Source organism: Oncorhynchus kisutch, linkage group LG17, assembly GCF_002021735.2.
Source record: "Oncorhynchus kisutch isolate 150728-3 linkage group LG17, Okis_V2, whole genome shotgun sequence".
Taxonomy (NCBI): Eukaryota; Metazoa; Chordata; class Actinopteri; order Salmoniformes; family Salmonidae; genus Oncorhynchus; species Oncorhynchus kisutch.
In genome coordinates this window covers 78,207,612-78,227,343 of record NC_034190.2, presented here as the reverse complement: position 1 = coordinate 78,227,343, position 19,732 = coordinate 78,207,612, and the positions used below count along the sequence as shown (strand labels likewise).

General features: G+C 42.3%; 1 protein-coding gene across 1 annotated transcript; it reads left to right on the top strand.

Annotated features, from left to right (window-relative positions):
* The first annotated feature begins 11,087 nt into the window (after positions 1-11,087).
* Positions 11,088-17,365, top strand: LOC109908355 (keratin, type II cytoskeletal 8). The gene is made up of 9 exons (XM_020507001.2): positions 11,088-11,616; positions 13,485-13,693; positions 14,403-14,463; positions 14,562-14,657; positions 15,372-15,536; positions 15,712-15,837; positions 15,993-16,213; positions 16,333-16,376; positions 16,537-17,365. The coding sequence occupies exons 1-9, from the start codon at positions 11,191-11,193 to the stop codon at positions 16,800-16,802; spliced, it is 1,614 nt and encodes a 537-aa protein (XP_020362590.1). The 5' UTR covers positions 11,088-11,190; the 3' UTR covers positions 16,803-17,365.
* The last annotated feature ends 2,367 nt before the right edge of the window (positions 17,366-19,732 follow it).

Sequence of the window (19,732 nt, the reverse complement as noted above, 5' to 3'; positions counted from 1 at the left end):
TGGAATACTTTCCAAAGGCACAGTAGGAGGAACTGAGGGTTGAAGGGAAGCCACACCCTGCTTTAACCTTCACCCGAAGAGACAGAGAGACTGAGATTAGTCACCTCTCATATCTCAATTTCAAGGTGTCCAGGAATTCAGAAACTACCCCTCATCCTGGTAGGTGCCATGTGTGAGTCATGTTTATAGTAGATATCTCATGGTGATTACCTTCAGGATTGCTTCACAGACAGGCTATTTTCATGAATGTATCTTTAACACACATCTGTGAACATCACTGCTGTGAGTACTGGATCAGCTCAGTGGTGAGAAAGCATACACACCTGTTAAGACAGGTCACTTTTGAGTCTTGTTTGAAAGATTACTGTACATTTCTGCCACAGACACACATGAACACTCACCAGCAGCACACCTGCACCCAAACCTCCAAAGTGATTTGTCAGTGCCGTATGACGTATGATGAAATAATGTTTGAGAGATAGCAGTCAGAGAAAAGCCAGCTGTTGAGGTAAGTGACAGTTTTCCCTCCAAGGGTACAAATTCTCGACTGGAGTTTCCCACTCAAAACAAAAATACTCTTTACGCTTTCCAAGGCTGATGCCAAAGTCATCCAGGTTTCTTTTATTTTCCATGCAGTTTCCCAAAATCCTTCAGCTTTCTGGAAGTAAAACTACAACATTAAACACAGTATTAGCATTGCACTTGGCGCTCTCTAGGGAGAATCACATTTCCATCTATTGAATTGAAATATAAAAAATACATTCTCACTAAGTTTTAATTATTTAAATTCACAAGATTCATACACTGTATGTTTTTATATAGCACTGATCTCTGTCCTTCTAACTGCAAATGAAGGTACTTTGAACCTTAACACAATAAGCAGTAATGCAAGTCAGTGATAAACCCTTATGGATAAACCACACCTGTTTGTTCAGCTTAATGTTCTCCAAGAGCCCTCATCAAAGTGACTAAGAAGCATACTGCTCATTGTTTGAGAATCCCTGTATCCATGTTGGCAGCAAAAATACTACCAATAGAGAAGTGGTTTATAAAGTTTACACAATGAGTCAGCTTCGTGTGTGATTGTATAATGTTGAACTTTTTTCACGTCTTGAGGGCTTTGCTGTAGGTTTTACATTAACACTCTTCCTTAACCATTAGTCAACCATCAAATTCAACACTGATTACTGCATGTCTGGACAGCTCTGTGGCGACTTGTGGTCTGAACCACTACGGTGTTTGCCTCAGGAGGCTGTAATAGAGCTTTCTCATTTGAGAGAATGTTTTTATGAAGAGATGAAACTGATTGATAATGAAGAGTTGTTTGATTCCTTTTTTTTAATGAGCTCTATGTTTTGATGCCAGATTAAACCAGACACATAACTAAAACAATGATTCCAATCGTAAGGACAGTGAAGAGGAAGTGGACTACAATTCAAAAATATTTTACTTCATAAACCTGGCAACTAGGAAATCACCAACTGTAGAAGTTGGTTTATAAACAAGCATAAGCCCAGTGCTTCCTCTCCATTCAAAGTCACAATGTCAATTTATTTGTCTTTGCATTGTTACAGTTCAGTATAATGAGAAGTATTCCTGCACAGGAAATGTGCCAGGAGGATACACTGTATATTTACATTTGTTGGTGAACTACAATGTTTGAACTTGCAAATCTATTCTTGCTCCATGCATTTGTACGTCTGTGAATGGGCTTGCATGGTTCAATCGTCAAGAGCACTATAGTCACAAATGATCCACTATGCATTTTTTTGCGGTATATCCTCACAAGTGATTACTCATTGTGTGGCTATACTTATCTCTGTGTCCATGGCAACATCCCTCAACTTTCTAAGTCAAGAGTATCTGGAAAAGTCATCAGTGATCTGTGGTAACCCTGTTTCCATAACGACAGTGGGTGTGGCAGCGAACGGCGCAGTGAAGCAAAGCGGAGAAGGATCATGAAGGACAGCACAGCATGTGTGAGTTTTACTAAAGTGAAAGAAAGATCACAGGTAATATCTATCCTCCAAGAACAGCATAAAAGCTAGCAAGCAGAAGCCACACACACACACACATCCTTCGAATAAAGAGCCTCTGTTTTCACTGAGCAGGAAATGCTCCTGAATGGGAGAGAGAGAATGTTCCAGCCAAACTGGAGTCAGAAACCCACTTTGAGGGCAATGTTCAAAATGGGCTCAGGGCCATAGCTCTGAGTAAGACCAGGTTTTTCCATCGACACACATGTTATTTATTTCCTTTGCTTTTTCCCTCTCAACCTAACTTGGGTAAGAAAAGGGTATGTGAAATGTAAAAGGCGGAGTTGCATTTCAGCAGTTTAGTATTGTAGAGAGCAATTGCTTTACAATGGCCTTACATCTCTTACTGTATGTCCTTCAAACTCAACTCTGGACCTTGAAGCCAGTTCCAACGCATTTTTTTCATTGTTCCCCTCTAATCAGGGACTGATTTAAACCTGGGACACCAGGTGTGTGCAATGAATTATTAGAATAGAAAACCAGCAGGCTCCGGCCCTAGCAGGGTAAGAGTTGAACTTGTCAGCGATGACAAGAGTACCAATAGTTGAAACGTTCTACATAAACACCATGTGACGTAAAATCTATTATGGTGGTGGTTGAAAGTGACTGAGTTCAGGAGTAACGGGTTTCATGTTACTGATTTAAACCTGGAACTGTAATCTGTTTCATTACCAGATAAAATATTGTAATCAGATTACAGATACTTAAAAAAAAGTAGATGATTACTTTTAAATTCAGAAAGTATGTTTGTGACAATGTTTTCTCTCTCACACATTTCTGCTTTCTCAATGACATTCAAATCAACACTGAAAACAGGTGCAAGTTTAAGTTTGTACGATACGGATATCAGTTTTGATATCTACAGGAGTCAAAGATCATACCCGAAGACATGATAACCTTCCCTGTTTTGGGATATAGTGAGAGGTTAAAATGTCTTAGGGGTATAATCTTTGACCCTCTGTAACTTTCTCACTCATCACAATTGGTGTTCCCGAGTGGTGCAGACGTCTAAGGCACTGCATCTCAATGATTGAGGTGTCACTACAGACACCCTGGTTTGAATCCAGGTTGTATCACAACTGGCAGTGATTGGGAGTCCCATAAGGCGGCGCACAATTGCTCCAGCATCGTCCGGGGTAGGCCGTCATTGTAAATAAGAATTGGTTCTTAACTGACTTGTCTGTAAAATGAAGGTTCTTAAAGGTTATTTTTACAATTGGAACATAATACGTAATAATAGTAGCATCCACATTAATGTAGAAGTGTTTAAAAACATATTCTTATTTACAATAAAACTGACTCCAAAATGACACAACACAATATCTACCATTCATTTCTATTGGGCACAAACAAATCTGAACCACTACCAAAACAGACTGCGAACACATTCAACAAGTTTGTAGAGTCACAAGTTTTTCATAATTTTAACCCCTTACCTTTGTGAGAGAAAAAAAAGTATTACTTGTTAAACAAAATCTCTTTGTCTGAGCAATTGTATTAGCATAAAATAATATAGCATTTTTTGCATGCAATACAGTTTAGTATTTGAATTATTTATTTTATACAGTCATTCTTGCTCATCTTTTTCAAGTGTGTCAATAATTTCAGACCCCACTGTACATCACACTGCTGCTCTCTCATTTAGCTATTTGAGTCTTACGGATTGTGGTTTTTGTGAATGGCTGTGGACATGTGTATTTGAACCCAATAATGGTTGAATTGAAGAAGTTTAAGCTGCCTATCAATCATTGTTTTTTTGTGACCAGTGGAGAGCCAGTGAAAATGTGTTCTTGCAACAGCTGCATGCGGATCCCAGCCTATGGAATAAAAGTTTGAGGGAGTTCTTTCTAAACCCCTCCGTGGTCTTGTGCTCCATACTGTCAACAACAATTTAAGAAGACCACGAGTGGGGCTTTTATTGCTCAATCTAATTTGTGCTGATTAAATAAGAAATAATCCATAGGCCTAATGAACACATGCTCAAACTTGTGCACTATTTATATAGACTAATATCTAAGTGTCACTAACAAAAAAGGTAAACATTAGGCCTATAGCAAATGCAGCATATGGCATACATTTTTCATATGCAAATAGCACCTTCCGGTAGTGCTCAAAGTATGCCATTCCATGACAGAAGCATGTATATGTCACAAATGAGCCAATCAGTCCTCCATGACAGAAGCATGTATATGTCAACAATGAGCCAATCAGTCCTCCATGACAGAGGCATGTATATGCCAACAATGAGCCAATCAGTCCTCCATGACAGAAGCATGTATATGTCAACAATGAGCCAATCAGTCCTCCATGACAGCAACATCTATATTTCCATATTTCCAAATTCTATTCTTGAAGATCAAGTAGTATTAAGACTGTGAATCTGACATACTTTGGGTTTTAATTTAAAGATATAGTCTAATCATATTAATATCTGTAGTAGAAAGCAATGGGAAGAAGCCTACATAACCAACCTGTAGAGTAAAATGCAACATTCATGTATGGCCAGCTTTGTGGAGCGGCACGGTAGCCTAGTAACCGGAAGGTTGCAAGTTCAAACCCCTGAGCTGACAAGGTACAAATCTGTCATTCTGCCCCTGAACAGGCAGAGTTAACCTACTGTTCCTAGGCCGTCATTGAAAAATAAGAATTTGTTCTTAACTGACTTGCCTAGTTAAATAAAGGTTCAATTAAATTCATTAATATGGCATAAAGTAATTAGTTAAATGAAAATATAAAAAAAAAAATTGTTAAGGGGATTACATTAAAGAGTTTGGGTAATTCAAAATTTACGTTACTGATTACAATTTTGGACTAACTGTAACTGATTAAATTTAAAAAGTAACATATTTGATATCCTCACTAAAGAAGAACGCTTATGAAAGCACCATAAGTGAATCAGTCCTTCTAAATATGTCAAAAATGTTCCACGAAAAGGAGTAAACAAATGAATAATATGCGAGTTATTTTGCTAACGAGGATGGAAGTGGTGATTCAATCTCCACCCCCTGATTCTAAACCACTTCATTGGACTAAAAACACTTGTGACATGAGGGAGTTACAGAAATTCTGAAACACACTCAGCCACAACCAGACCCAGACACACCCTTTCTAGGTCTTTCTGAGGGAGGGGGTCAAAGGTTGAGAAAGAAATTTCTAACTGCCACACAGAGCTTAAAGGCCCATCAATACAATCATCTCTGTGTAAACTGGTATGTGGTATGCCACATCAATTAAAATGAGTCGACTCTTCAGTAACGCAGGAGGTGTTAGCTAATAGCCAGCATAAGACAACATGTAAACACAGTTAATGAAGTAACCTTCTTGACGTGCACTGGATGGGGAGGGACAGACTGTAAATAAGTAGATAGGTGTTGTTACCATAAAAACTTGACTGACACCTTTGAGTCCAAATTAGGAACCAATAGGTCAACTGTTTTGATAGCAATAGGGTCACTAGTAGTTAGTTCCCAACAAAGTGTTATAAGGTGGAGTTTGTATAAATAACGAAAATTTCTATGTCTCATGCATTGACAACAGCGTGTCGATGTTGTAAATCAGCAGAGCATTACAGTCACACAGATTACAGCATTACAGTCACACAGCTCACAGCATTACAGTCACACAGCATTACAGTCACACAGCATTACAGTCACACAGAATTACAGTCACACAGCATTACAGTCACACAGCTCACAGCATTACAGTCATTCAGCTCACAGCATTACAGTCACACAGCATTACAGTCACACAGCTCACAGCAAAACAGTCACACAGCATTACAGTCACACAACATTACAGTCACACAACTCACAGCATTACAGTCACACAGCTCACAGCATTACAGTCACACAGCATTACAGTCACACAGCTCACAGCAAAACAGTCACACATCATTACAGTCACACAGCTCACAGCATTACAGTCACACAGCATTACAGTCACACAGCTCACAGCATTACAGTCACACAGCATTACAGTCACACAGCTCACAGCAAAACAGTCACACATCATTACAGTCACACAGCTCACAGCATTACAGTCACACAGCATTAGTCACACAGCTCACAGCATTACAGTCACACAGCATTACAGTCACACAGCTCACAGCAAAACAGTCACACAACTCACAGCATTAGTCACACAACTCACAGCATTACAGTCACACAGCTCACAGCAAAACAGTCACACATCATTACAGTCACACAGCTCACAGCATTACAGTCACACAGCATTACAGTCACACAGCTCACAGCATTACAGTCACACAGCATTACAGTCACACAGCTCACAGCAAAACAGTCACACATCATTACAGTCACACAGCTCACAGCATTACAGTCACACAGCATTACAGTCACACAGCTCACAGCATTACAGTCACACAGCATTACAGTCACACAGCTCACAGCAAAACAGTCACACAACTCACAGCATTAGTCACACAACTCACAGCATTACAGTCACACAACTCACAGCATTACAGTCACACAGATCACAGCATTACAGTCACACAGCATTACAGTCACACAGCTCACAGCATTACAGTCACACAACTCACAGCATTACAGTCACACAACTCACAGCATTACAGTCACACAACTCACAGCATTACAGTCACACAACTCACAGCATTACAGTCACACAGCTCACAGCATTGCAGTCACACAGATCACAGCATTACAGTCACACAACTCACAGCATTACAGTCACACAGCATTACAGTCACACAGATCACAGCATTACAGTCACACAGCATTGCAGTCACACAGATCACAGCATTACAGTCACACAGATCACAGCATTACAGTCACACAGATCACAGCATTACAGTCACACACTTGGATCGATTTCAAGTGAGTGAGAGAGTTAAATAATGTATTTCTCAAGGTTGCCATGGCAATAACAAGGACAAGAGATCTGTTGGTGGGACAAGAGGGGATGGAGAGAGGATGGAGTGTTTGGCTCAAGGAGCCGTGACTCACTCTCTGAGAATGAAGAGGAAAGGTGAGGAGGGGCAACAGTGCCAAGGCATTGTGTACTTGGTAAGTAATAAAAAGCATTTGATCACAAATGATCACACCCAACAGAAACATATGTAAAAACAGTAGCCAAATGATCGCCTCTCTTGACATGGCATATACCCTGATAAAAAATGCTGGAATGTTCATGCTGAAAAGATAACCATACTCAGGTAATTGTTAGATAGCCATAGTAAGGTATTTGTTGTGGAAAGGCAGCACATATTGTTACATCAGGAAGTACAATTGGGGTAATCAGTGGCGATTTTAGCATGTAAATCTTGGTGGGGAAAACTCCCCCCCCAAAATGTTTATGCATGCCAGCAAAGCCACTACACAACGCAACACCAAACAATACATTCATTGGACTATAACGGTGACAAACGGTGCCCACAAACTGTTAGGGCCTTCATAAAGCTGTCCTAACAGCAGTCCCAACATCTTACCACTGCTACACCTGACTGTCAGTGGAGCCTTGTCTGGCAGCGAAACAGTTAATTCAGCCTTATTTATTGGCTTAAAAAAAAATAATTGCTGATATGGCTGACTTTCTTAAACAAATATGTTTTTTACTGACAATTGAGATCTACAAACTATGACATAAGGGGAGGACGAGCGGCTAAGAGGCAATCTGTACTTTCCAATAAGACTTAATGAGCGAGCTAGGACAGACGTAGTCAATATAACTATTTGTTCAGCACTTTTGAAATGTCAGCGACAGAACTTCAGAACATGGGCCTTTCTTACAGTATTCTCCCTATACCCCAAGTCAAAACCGTAGGATAAATAAAGCGGGCATATAAGCAGACAATGAAAGCTTTGACAATATTCGATGATGACATTTCTCTAAAACAGGCTAGAGGCTACATGTGCACCACCAAGTCAGAACAGTAGACTAAATTATGAGGGGAAAAGGGACCAAATTAAGGTGAGGCACATGGGCTACTGACAGCTTACTACACAACATACAGTTAGTATTACATTCTTAGCTACAGGATACATATTTCCCTGGCATATTACATAATTTATGCAGCAGCATATAAGACATTGTTGGACAAATGACCACCTCCACACGGCAAGTGCAGGGAGCTGGCACAGGACGCACTGGGCTGTGAAGGTGCACTGGGGACACCGTGCGTAAAGCCGGCGCAGGATGTACTGGACCCTGGAGGCGTACAGGAGACCAGGAGCGCTGAGCCGGCACAACCCGTCCTGGACAGATACCCACTTTAGCACGACAAGTGCGAGGAGCTGGCACAGAACGCACAGGGCTGTGGAGGCGCACTGAAGACACGGTGCGTAGAATCGGAAAACATGGCACCTGAACGGTGACCAACTCCACACGGTAGGTACAGGGAGTTGGTTCTGGTTCCCACCTTGGCTCCCCCAACCACCCCGTGTGCCCCCCCCCTCAAATTATTTTTTGAGGCTGCCTCTCGGGCTTCCTTCGTGGCCGCGAATCCCGGTGTCGTCGTTGTTATTCCTTCGCTGCCTCCGCCTGCTTCCATGGCAGGCTTTCGTATATCTTGCCAAGACTTGCCAAGGATATTCTCTCCTCGACCTCCTCCAAAGACCAGGATGCCATCTCCTCCCGGGCATGCTGCTTGGTCCAGTTGTGGTGGGATCTTCTGTCACGATCGTCTGTGGAATAAATGGATCAAGGCGCAGCGTGCATAGAGTTCCACATGTTTTAATAAATTAAACTCACCAAAAACAATACAGCGCAAATGAACCGTGTAGTAAATGCAGTGTTCACAGGCACTACACAAAAACCAGATCCCACACACAACAGGTGGAAAAAGGCTGCCTAAATCTGATCCCCAATCAGAGACAACGATAGACAGCTGCCCCTGATTGGGATCCATACCAGGCCAACATAGAAAAGGAAAAACTAGACTACCCACTAGACTACCCACCCTAGTCACACCCTTGTTGAGCTGTGCTCACTTGAACAGGAAGGTGGCTCGGCGGTCCTTTGTGGGCAAATTTTGTCATCAACTTTGTCATCAGCCTGTCATTCTCTGGATTTATGGTGTTTTCAAGACAACTGGGAACTCTGAAAAAAACTATGTTGAATCATGACGCTAGTGATCTACAGGTCAGAGCTCTAGCAAGAAGCCCGGTTTCCCGACATGGAATTCCAAGTTGGAATACTGTTCAAAATGTGTTTTTTTCCCAGTCAGAACTTGTTTCTTTCAGAGTTCACAGTTGTCTTGAACTCACTGAAGTCTGAGATTTCCCAGTTCCGATTTTCCAGTTGTTTTGAACACAGCAGAAGTCTTGCTGGATTGACAGTACGGCCAATGTTGAATGTTTACCCTTTTAAGCTTGGAAAAGAGACACTTAAACCCAGACTTGGACCACACCTTCACTCCACTGAATTGCAGGATAGTGATTGCTTTGCAATGCTTGCAATTAGACACTGATTTCTTCCAAATCACTCACTGTTGAGTTTGCAATTTCCAACTTGTTGTGTAATGTTTATGTCCAATGGTCGATGAGCACCGATACGTTTTATCTATAATTTCTCTTCATATGATCAAGGATTAAAAAGGATTTTCCAGTAAATTGTCGACTTGATTCATGATGATGACTGCCAGCTAAGATTTTGAAAATATGATGTTGACAAGATCAGTCCAATCATATAACGTGATTTGACATCATTTTATCTGTGGCCAATGACCTTGAGCCTTCTCGAACGGGCACTTCTTATTTAACTCTATCGACAGCACTTGGAGGTGACTAGTGTCCTCATGAGTGACAGAACACTGAGCCAATCACGGTGCAACTAGAGAACATTACCAACCCCTACGGTCTGTATTTTCAGCTGGCTGACCCACCCCCACAGAAAGCACTGAGTTAGGCTGAAACACCTGCATTTTGGAGCTGCCTTACTCAAGAAAGCAAAAAAACAAACCATGTTTGTATACTGTACGGCTCAATGATACCATTTTTGTACATTGTTTGCAAACTGATATGCGACACATATTAATACCAAAATAACATGCAAAACAGGCAAACCTCCCCCCAAAAATGTATATATATTTTTTTATTGCTAAACAGGTGAATGACAGGTCGCCATCGTGGGCAATATTACAAGCGCAACGGCACTGCCGTATATCTGATTGGTGTTATCTGGTAAGACAAAGGTATATTTGCCTGCAACTTTAAGGAGGCTTCAGTAGATCACAACCCAGTAAACCATCATCACCTTATAACCATAATATTCTAACATGGGTTTCTGTAACATGCTGTGAGACATAGAGGAATGCATGCAGCCTCAGGCCTTGCTCCAAACCACAACAACAAGCCCCATTGGGTGAATAGCTTGAACACCTAGCTGGTTGGTGTAGTTGTCCGTTTCTAGGAATAACTGGTTGTGCTGAGAGATAACATTGGCTGATTGAGAGCATGATGGTTCAAAAAATGATTATTTGGGTAAAAGTATAAAGCTTCTATGAGATCAATAATATAAAAAAAGGCGTGATATCAGGACAAGCCTACTAGCAGCTTTCATTCATTACAACCCTGAGTAGCCCAGGCTCATCACGTTCATGGTAGGCAAGGCATCCTGTTTCACACCTTCAGTACAGTATCTAACTGGACCTGTCTGCAATCAGGTGCTGAATTAAAGAGCAGCACAGTGAGCAACAGTTCTGCTTTGCACCTGACCTATATTCCATGAGGTTTACTGGCAAGCTTCTAATCCCTTGTCTTGGAACACATTTGACTATGTAAAGCTATGTAGAGAGGTCATCCTGTTCAACTACATGACAGTTTGTATAACCAGCAGTTATCATATTTCACCTCAGGCTTTAGCACTCCAACAGGTCCCTTATGCCCTACCCCCACCATGTTTTTCCAAACAGGGTTCAAATGCCAGGTAATAATTTGGTCAGAAACTAAAAGTATTCTGTTACACTGTACTACTCCTCCCTCTTCTCCCTTCACCCAGAGGCCTGCCCAATGAGAGTTAGCCCTTTGGCCCCTCCCACTGGGAAGGCTCTTAAAACCAGTGCTGTAACTCATTCTCTGTCTATCCACTCGGGTTTCCCCAGCACTCCAGACAAGCCTGCCTGCCACTCTGTCTCGCCCCTCAGTGTCCTTCACTCACCAACCGCTCAAGACCAGCCAGGATGTCGGTCAGGAAAACTACCAGCTACACAGTCAAGTCCTCTTCCTCTGGGGCAGCCCCTCGCAGCTTCAGCAGCATGTCCTACTCTGGACCCAGCCAGGGGGCCTCTCGCCAGAGCTACAGCGCCCGTAGCTCCTATGGAGGGGCCAACAGGGGCATGGGAGGTGGGTTCGGGGCCGGTGGTGGAGGCGGCAGTTACATCTCCAGCTCAACTGCCTATGGAGGTGGCATGGGCCTGGGGATGGGGATGGGTATGGGTATGGGTATGGGTGGTGGCGTTCATGCCCCCATCACCGCTGTCCAGGTGAACAAGAGCCTGCTAGCCCCCCTCAACCTGGAGATCGACCCCAACATCCAGATCGTCCGCACCAATGAGAAAGAACAGATCAAAGGCCTCAACAACCGCTTCGCCTCCTTCATTGATAAGGTCAGCCCTGGTAACCTGTCCCTGTCTATCCGTCTGTCTGTATTTCTATCTGTGTCTATCAATATCTCTGACAATGTACTTTGCCATGAGCTTAAACTGCTATAAAACTTTAGACTTTGAATGAAAAAGGGAAGTACAGAGTACAGACAATCTGTGGGATTTTATGAATCTATCTCTATTAGCTATTACAATGCTGAGGTGTCTGTTGTGTAATGAACGTGGAACAGTGGAGAATATCTATAGAAAAGTCCACGTTGTGAAATGCTGGTACACGCCGTAGGAGATCTGTTACAGTGTGTTAGGCTGAATACACGCACAAGAAAACTCATCAGCTTGGAAAAGGGAAGAAAACCTTGACTTGTCTGAGACTGAACGCAGTCAAGCAAACTGCTTGTGCTAGTTTTCTATGGGGTCTCAAGAATTCACATCTAATGGTTTTGCAGTAATTGTCCTTTTATATGATGAAAACAGAAGTGCAGCAGGGTGGGGTGGGGTGGGGTGGGGTAGAGAGTTTCTACAGAAGGGTGTGTCTGTCTCTGGTTAGAGTAGCTAGTGATCTGGTTTACCTTGGGAATGGCTGCCTGCTCTACCCCTGCGGAGGGGTGTGGACTGCCCCTGCGGAGGGGGTGGCCTGCCCCTGCGGAGGGGTGTGGCCCTGCCCCTGTGGAAGGGTGTGGCCCTGCCCCTGTGGAGGGGTGTGGCCCGCCCCTGCCCTGCTGGACACTCCAAAAAAGGTCACACTCCTAGAACACAGACAGGACCATTTTATCATCACCATCATTGTTACGTTTACATAGTTTTTATAATTCTTAACAAGTCTTGGAACAATGGAATGAAATTCAATGAAAGGGTAGTCTATACGAAAACATGGAGGGCAACATCGGAGCACGGTCAAACATCAATACATAACATTTAAAAGTGATAGCAATGTTTCATATTGCTTTAGTTTAATTGATGCCTGGGGGCCGTTTTCTTAATAGCTTCTCTACTGACTTATCTGTCCCATATGCTTTAGCCTGCACCACTGGGTTCATATTTAAAAAGGGCAGCTGGCTAACACCAGTGGATTGGTTACATACCAAGGAACAAAACGATCCAGAAAGGGGTTTTACCACTGCATGTTTCTAAAGGGAATAGATAATAGTTTGCAGATGGCCCCTCCTTTTTAATCTTGTGATAACAATTCCCTTTCCTACTTATTTCTAAGTATTGACTAATTGCAGTTGAGGCAGCCATTTTATGATCATTCCTGAGGCTCAGTCAGGAGCAATGTCCACTGACAGCCATCTATTTATTTATTTTATCCCCCTATTATAGATGAGCCAACATGCTCTCCCCCTCCCCCATTACACCTACCTGTATACTGCAGTTAAATATTTACCTTCTAGTTGGTTGGATTGGCTTTGTCACGTTCCTCTCAATTCTCTCTCAGGCGGGCGGTCGCCCCACCTCCCGACCGCGCCCTTTTAAAACAGGAAAAACATGAAGGAGGTCTAAATAACTCTATCCCCAGCTCTTTCCATCTCCCCCTCTGCCTCCTGTCAGGATGCACATCATACCTTCCTTGGAAAAAAAAATTCTAGGTCTATCCTCAAAACATCCGTCCCCACAAGCTCCAAACACTAATTTAAACAATAAACACCCTAATTTCTCCATCAGAGGATTAGAAAGTTCACATGAGGATGACATGAGGATAGTCATGGATGAGTCATGTTAACCCACCATCGATGTTCCTTTTATGGTGCCCTTTTATGGGAGAACAGAGAAAAGTCCAGAAATGGAACAATAAATTGTGATAATTTGATAAACTGGTGATCAATGTGCTTATCAAATGAATCCACATCTACCCCCTCTTACACAACACACAGGTACGCTTCCTGGAACAGCAGAACAAGATGCTGGAGACCAAGTGGAACCTCCTCCAGGGACAGACCACCACCCGCTCCAACATCGACGCCATGTTCGAGGCTTACATCTCCAACCTGCGCAGACAGCTGGACGGCCTGGGCAACGACAAGATGAAGCTTGAGGCTGACCTGCACAACATGCAGGGCCTGGTGGAGGACTTCAAGAACAAGTGAGTTCGCTATTCATGTCTCTGTCTTTAATTAACAGATGTCGTCAGCCACATTTTCAGAAAATACTTTGCTTGGGCCTCTGCCTGGCCAGGATATAGTACCATTGGAGGGGTGCAGTAAAGGATCAGGGAAAGCCTGCTAGTAGAGGGAGTTTTTGATTTAATCAGTAACACAGGACACACCAGTATTGTGTAATCTCAGTACTATAGATGGACAACACCCAACTATAGTCCATTCTCTTCACATCGTAGTGATTACTACACTGAACTGGCATGTCCTGGAGGAAACATTAGATTTTACTTGACTGGAGGTGAAAGTCGTTTAGATGACTGGATGTCTTTCAGCTTTGCTTACACAGATTGTTGCATCACGGCAACGGAACACACACCAGTGCACCAATCTGTCAGTCCTGACAAATGATATGAGCACATTAGCAGTCTGTGTCCTCAGGGGGAAATTGCATAACATAAAGAAACACCTCACAATCTCCGCCCAGATTGAAGAGTGCAGAGTAGAAAATGATTCCCAGAGGCATAGTTGTTGTGAACGTAGCATTCATGCCCCCTAGTGTGAAAACGGTATATTAACTCTATTACTATACCATAATAATAAATAGTTACAATTCTGACATTGAAATATATAAAATCAAATGTCGAATATATTCATATCTGTACTAAAAGCTAACATTGCTCACAATCTTCTCCCCAGGTATGAAGATGAGATCAACAAGCGCACCGAGTGTGAAAACGACTTTGTGCTGATCAAGAAGGTTAGCTACTTAAGTTTTTATCCCATCAGTTTTTCTGGCTTTGTTTTGTTGTCATCTTGTCATCTTGTTAACATATGGATTGTGGATGTTCCTCTCAGGATGTGGACGAGGCTTACATGAACAAGGTTGAGCTGGAGGCTAAGTTGGAGAGCCTAACAGATGAAATCAACTTCCTGAGGCAGATCTATGAGGAGGTATGGCACTGAGCTCATCACTTAGCTACTTCCTGTTTACATTACTCCATAACAGTTGAGTTCAAAACAAATACCTCAAGCCATAACCTTATATAATGTATCTGACTCTATCTATCTACCTAACCTAATCTGCTAGTCAATTATTATTGACTCTTCGGATCTTAATTACTATGATATTATTGACTCTTCAGTTCTTCATTACTATGATATTATTGACTCTTCAGTTCTTCATTACTATGATATTATTGACTCTTCAGTTCTTCATTACTATGATATTATTGACTCTTCAGTTCTTCATTACTATGATATTATTGACTCTTCAGTTCTTATTTACTATGATATTATTGACTCTTCAGTTCTTATTTACTATGATATTTTTGACTCTTCAGTCCTTAATTAGACACTCATTCATTATAACCAGATGTGTTTTTGGCAGCTTCCAACAACCGCCTGGATTTGTTTTTATCTTTTATTTATTTAGTTATTGAGTTATGGCATATGGTGTTGTTTGTTGTATACACTGGAATGGGTCTCTCTCTCATGCTGGATCTGCAGTTTTACTGACATCTGTCAGGCATCTTGACTTTGAAGTCAAACTGCTGGAATCAATCTGGTTGGTTTTTCATCTCTGGGGCAAACTGAAGTCTGAAAGTCTTGTCTGTAATAGGCCAAGTGTTTGATGGTCTCTCTCTCTCTCTCCTTCTCTCTCTCCAGGAGCTGCGTGAGTTGCAGGGCCAGATCAAGGACACCTCAGTGGTGGTTGAGATGGACAACAGCCGTAACCTGGACATGGACTCCATTGTGGCTGAAGTACGTGCCCAGTATGAGGACATCGCCAACAAGAGCCGGGCTGAGGCCGAGACATGGTACAAGAGCAAGGTATAGTAATGGGCTCCTCTATAGTAGATAAACATGGTTTCTCCCTTTGGCATCTATGTTCAGGGCTGCTAATAGCCTTTCAGTACACTGAAAAGGTTGATGTAAAGTCACATGTTTTCCACACCGACCATGAATCACTAACGAACCCTCTTCTTTCTTCCTGTTGGATGTTTAGTATGAGGAGATGCAGACATCTGCCACCAGATATGGAGATGACCTGCGATCCACCAAGACAGAGATCGCTGATCTGAACCGTATGATCCAGAGACTGCAGTCTGAGATCGACTCCGTCAAGGGACAGGTACACAACCAAGACTCTCAGTGCTAATAAAGTACAATCTTATCTTAAGTGTTAGATTTGTGGCATGTAGACTCACGTGATGTTGACATTAAAAGGCATTAACAATTTGATTATATGCAGAAATGATGACATGCCGTGTCTTTGTCTTGTGTTAGCGTGCCAACCTGGAGAACCAGATCGCCGAGGCTGAGGAGCGCGGGGAGATGGCGGTGAAGGACGCCAAGCTCCGCATCAGGGACCTGGAGGATGCCCTCCAGAGAGCCAAGCAGGACATGGCCCGGCAGATCAGAGAATACCAGGAGCTGATGAACGTCAAACTGGCCCTGGACATTGAGATCGCCACCTACAGGAAGCTGCTGGAGGGAGAGGAGGACAGGTGAGATATAACCATGAAAATAGTACAGGTCAGCTTGAAAGTACAGTATTATATAGCAATGAAAATACTGTATATTACCAGAAACTAACATTTTCAATTTGTCTTCTTTTCACAACCAGGATAGCAACTGGTATTCAGTCCATCAACATCTCCAAACAGAGCTGTAAGTACATGCCTTCCTCACACCATTTAGCAGACACATTTATCAAAATAAAACCCAGTGTTTTTCACCTTCTGTTTTGTGGTGCATTTAAAAACATCCATGATATTCATGTTAAGCCAACCTGTAGTCACCAGCTGTCTCTCTCTGTGTCACCTTACAGCAAGCTACAACTCCTTCCCTATGGAGAGTGCTAACAGCACCTACAGCAGTGGCTACTCCAGTGGTTTCGGCGGTGGTTTCGGTGGTGGATACGGCAGTGGATACGGCGGTGGATACAGTGGCAGCAACTATAGCTCCGGTAGCGGCTACGGTGGCGGCAGCACCTCCAACGTCACCACCCAGAACAAGAAGAGTGTCGTCATCAAGATGATCGAGACCAAGGACGGAAAAGTTGTCTCCGAGTCCTCCGAAGTGGTTGATGATTGAGCGGCTGGATAATGCCCTCTTGTCTACTCTCTTGATCACCATTCCACTACAGTGTAACAATTAAAGTCAAAGGCAAACAATGTTACATGAGCACAAATATAAATGTGGCTGTTAAGCAATAAACAGTTTTAATCCAACCAAAGATTTTAAGGGGACCACAGAATATTTTTCTTGTTCATACTGTATGTCTTGTGCCTTTTCTAATTCTGTACTAAAACTAAATGCTTGCAGGAAATTAGCAAAAAATGAAGTTGCAACTTGTAGAACATTCTGTCCAAACCTCTGCAACCCTGATAACTGTAAAGAGGGCCATTCTCTGAGTTCAGTGGCATGAAATGGATGATAATGTGTTCTGTCCATGACAAGCGTTGCTCAGAGTGGGTGTGAATGTTGACAGTGCAGCACCAGTGTTCTTGGTCAACCTGTCTAAAATGTCTGCTATGCTAGATAGTAGTGCATGTCTTCCCTGTTGTGTTCTGTTGGACCCCAAAGAAGCTTCCCACCGTTGTCTGAGGTGCTGTTTTTGCTACCAAACAATTAAATGTGTTTTTACTGAAAACGTATTTTGTTGTGTGAGTTTCACGTCTTTATTCCTGCACTCTCAAATTCTTGTAAAAGTTTCTCCCAACATGGGTTTCATACATAGTCTCAGTCGATATGAAGTACTGAGATCATGCTGGTAAAACTGAAAAGGAAGGAGACAGAGAATCATCCAGTGGTAGTAGAGGAGAAGATACGCATTGAGGGCGATGTGCACAGCACCTAAACAAACAACTTCTCACCTGCACACAAGCCTTTCTTCAGCTCTCATACTGTATTGCATTCCATTCCTTTCTTCAGCTCTCATACTGTATTGCATTCCATTCCTTTCTTCAGCTCTCATACTGTATTGCATTCCATTCCTTTCTTCAGCTCTCATACTGTATTGCATTCCATTCCTTTCTTCAGCTCTCATACTGTATTGCATTCCATTCCTTTCTTCAGCTCTCATACTGTATTGCATTCCATTCCTTTCTTCAGCTCTCATACTGTATTGCATTCCATTCCTTTCTTCAGCTCTCATACTGTATTGCATTTCATTCCCTCAATCCTGTTTGCCCAACTAACCGACTAGGGGTCATAACATATAATCCAGTGATAACCACATTAACTCAGATGCATGGGTATTATACGAAAATATAACCCACAGACATGGACCTTAATGAAAATCATAATTAGATTTAGCTAGCCTAAATAAATATGTGAAATTTGGCCTGCTGGCCCATGGACTAATATGTGTCTATGTCCCAGACTGAGTGCCGCAGAGATAAATAAGGCTTACAGCAATTATAAAGCATTAAAGTAGGTTAAAATGTCATTCCATGTGAACAACATGTCAACACAAGTTTGTATTTTCATGAAAAGCAGTACAAGGAAATATCTTTCAGGAAGGATTTCAGACATCACACATTTGGGAAATGACCTATAGAGGGAGTTCCCTCCGTAAGCATTTTCACATGTCCCCTATTGGCCATCACTCCCAACATACTGGGCCTGTATTCATTAAACCTCTCAGAATAGGATCGCTGATCTTGGATTAGGTCCTTCTTGTCCATGTAATCTTATTCATTGTGCTCTTAAAGGCAAAACTGAACAGCAGAACTCCTTCTCTGTGAAACATTATGAATACGGGCCCTGGTGATACTACTCTCAAAATCTAAAACACCGCTAAAACACTGCCACCTTTTTGTCCCCTGTGACAACAACAATTTTGGAACCCCTTGTGGCCCCCCTAAATGTGGAGTATGAAATCATTTTTACATAACTGCCCCCTCTAACAGTACAACTGGCCCCAGCTTGGCCCCCCCAGTTGAAATGGTCTAGAAACGCCACTGCTCAGGGCCTGGACAGCTTGCCATCATCAACTGAAAAATGAATTCCCAAGTTTATCAAGACATTTTGCAGGAGAATGTAAGGCTATCTGTCCACCAGTTGAAGCTCAACAGACGTTAGGTGATGCAACAGGACAACAACCCAAAAGACAGAAGTAAATCAACAACAGAATGGCTTGAACAGATGAAAATATGCCTTCCGGAGTGGCCCAGTCAGTCGTGACCTCAACCCGATTGAGATGCTGTGGCACGACCTCAAAAGAACGGTTCACACCAGACATCCCAAGAACATTGTGGAACTGAAAACGTTTTATATAGAGGAATAGTCCAGAATTCCTCCTGACCGTTGTGCAGGTCTGATCCGCAACTACAGACAACGTTTGGTTGAGGTTATTGCTGCCAAAGGAGGGTCAACCAGTTATTAAATCCAAGGGTTCACATACTTTTCCCACCCTGCACTGTGAATGTTTACACAATGTGTTCAATAAAGACATGAAAAAGTATAATTGTCTGTGTGTTATTAGTTTAAGCAGACTGTTTTTGTCTGTTGCTGTGACTTAGTTAAGATCAGATAAGGTTTTATGACCAATTTATGCAGAAATCCAGGTAATTTTAAAGGGTTCACATACTTTTTCTTCCCACTGTAGGTGCAAAAAGTAAACAGAACAGTGGGTCAATTTCCACAATAACTAAGAGCGTTGAAGTGGAAATTAATTGAATTTGTCTTAACTGAATTGACTTCGTTGTCTTTAAACCTCTTAAGCTGACAGTCCCTGAAATGGAATTACTTAAAAATATATGTATACATGAATTATTTTATTGATTTCCCACCGTTCAGAAATCAGAAGACAACCATCCAGACCTTCCTATGACCATGTAACTGTCTTCTGTTGAATAGACTTGTATTTGCTTCTATCTGGTGGTCGACTGCATCATTACATCAATCAATCAATCAATCAATAAAATAGATTTATAAAGCCCTTTTTCATCAGCAGATGTCACAAAGTACAGAAATCCAGCCTAAATCCCCAAACAGCAAGCAACGCAGATATAGAAGCA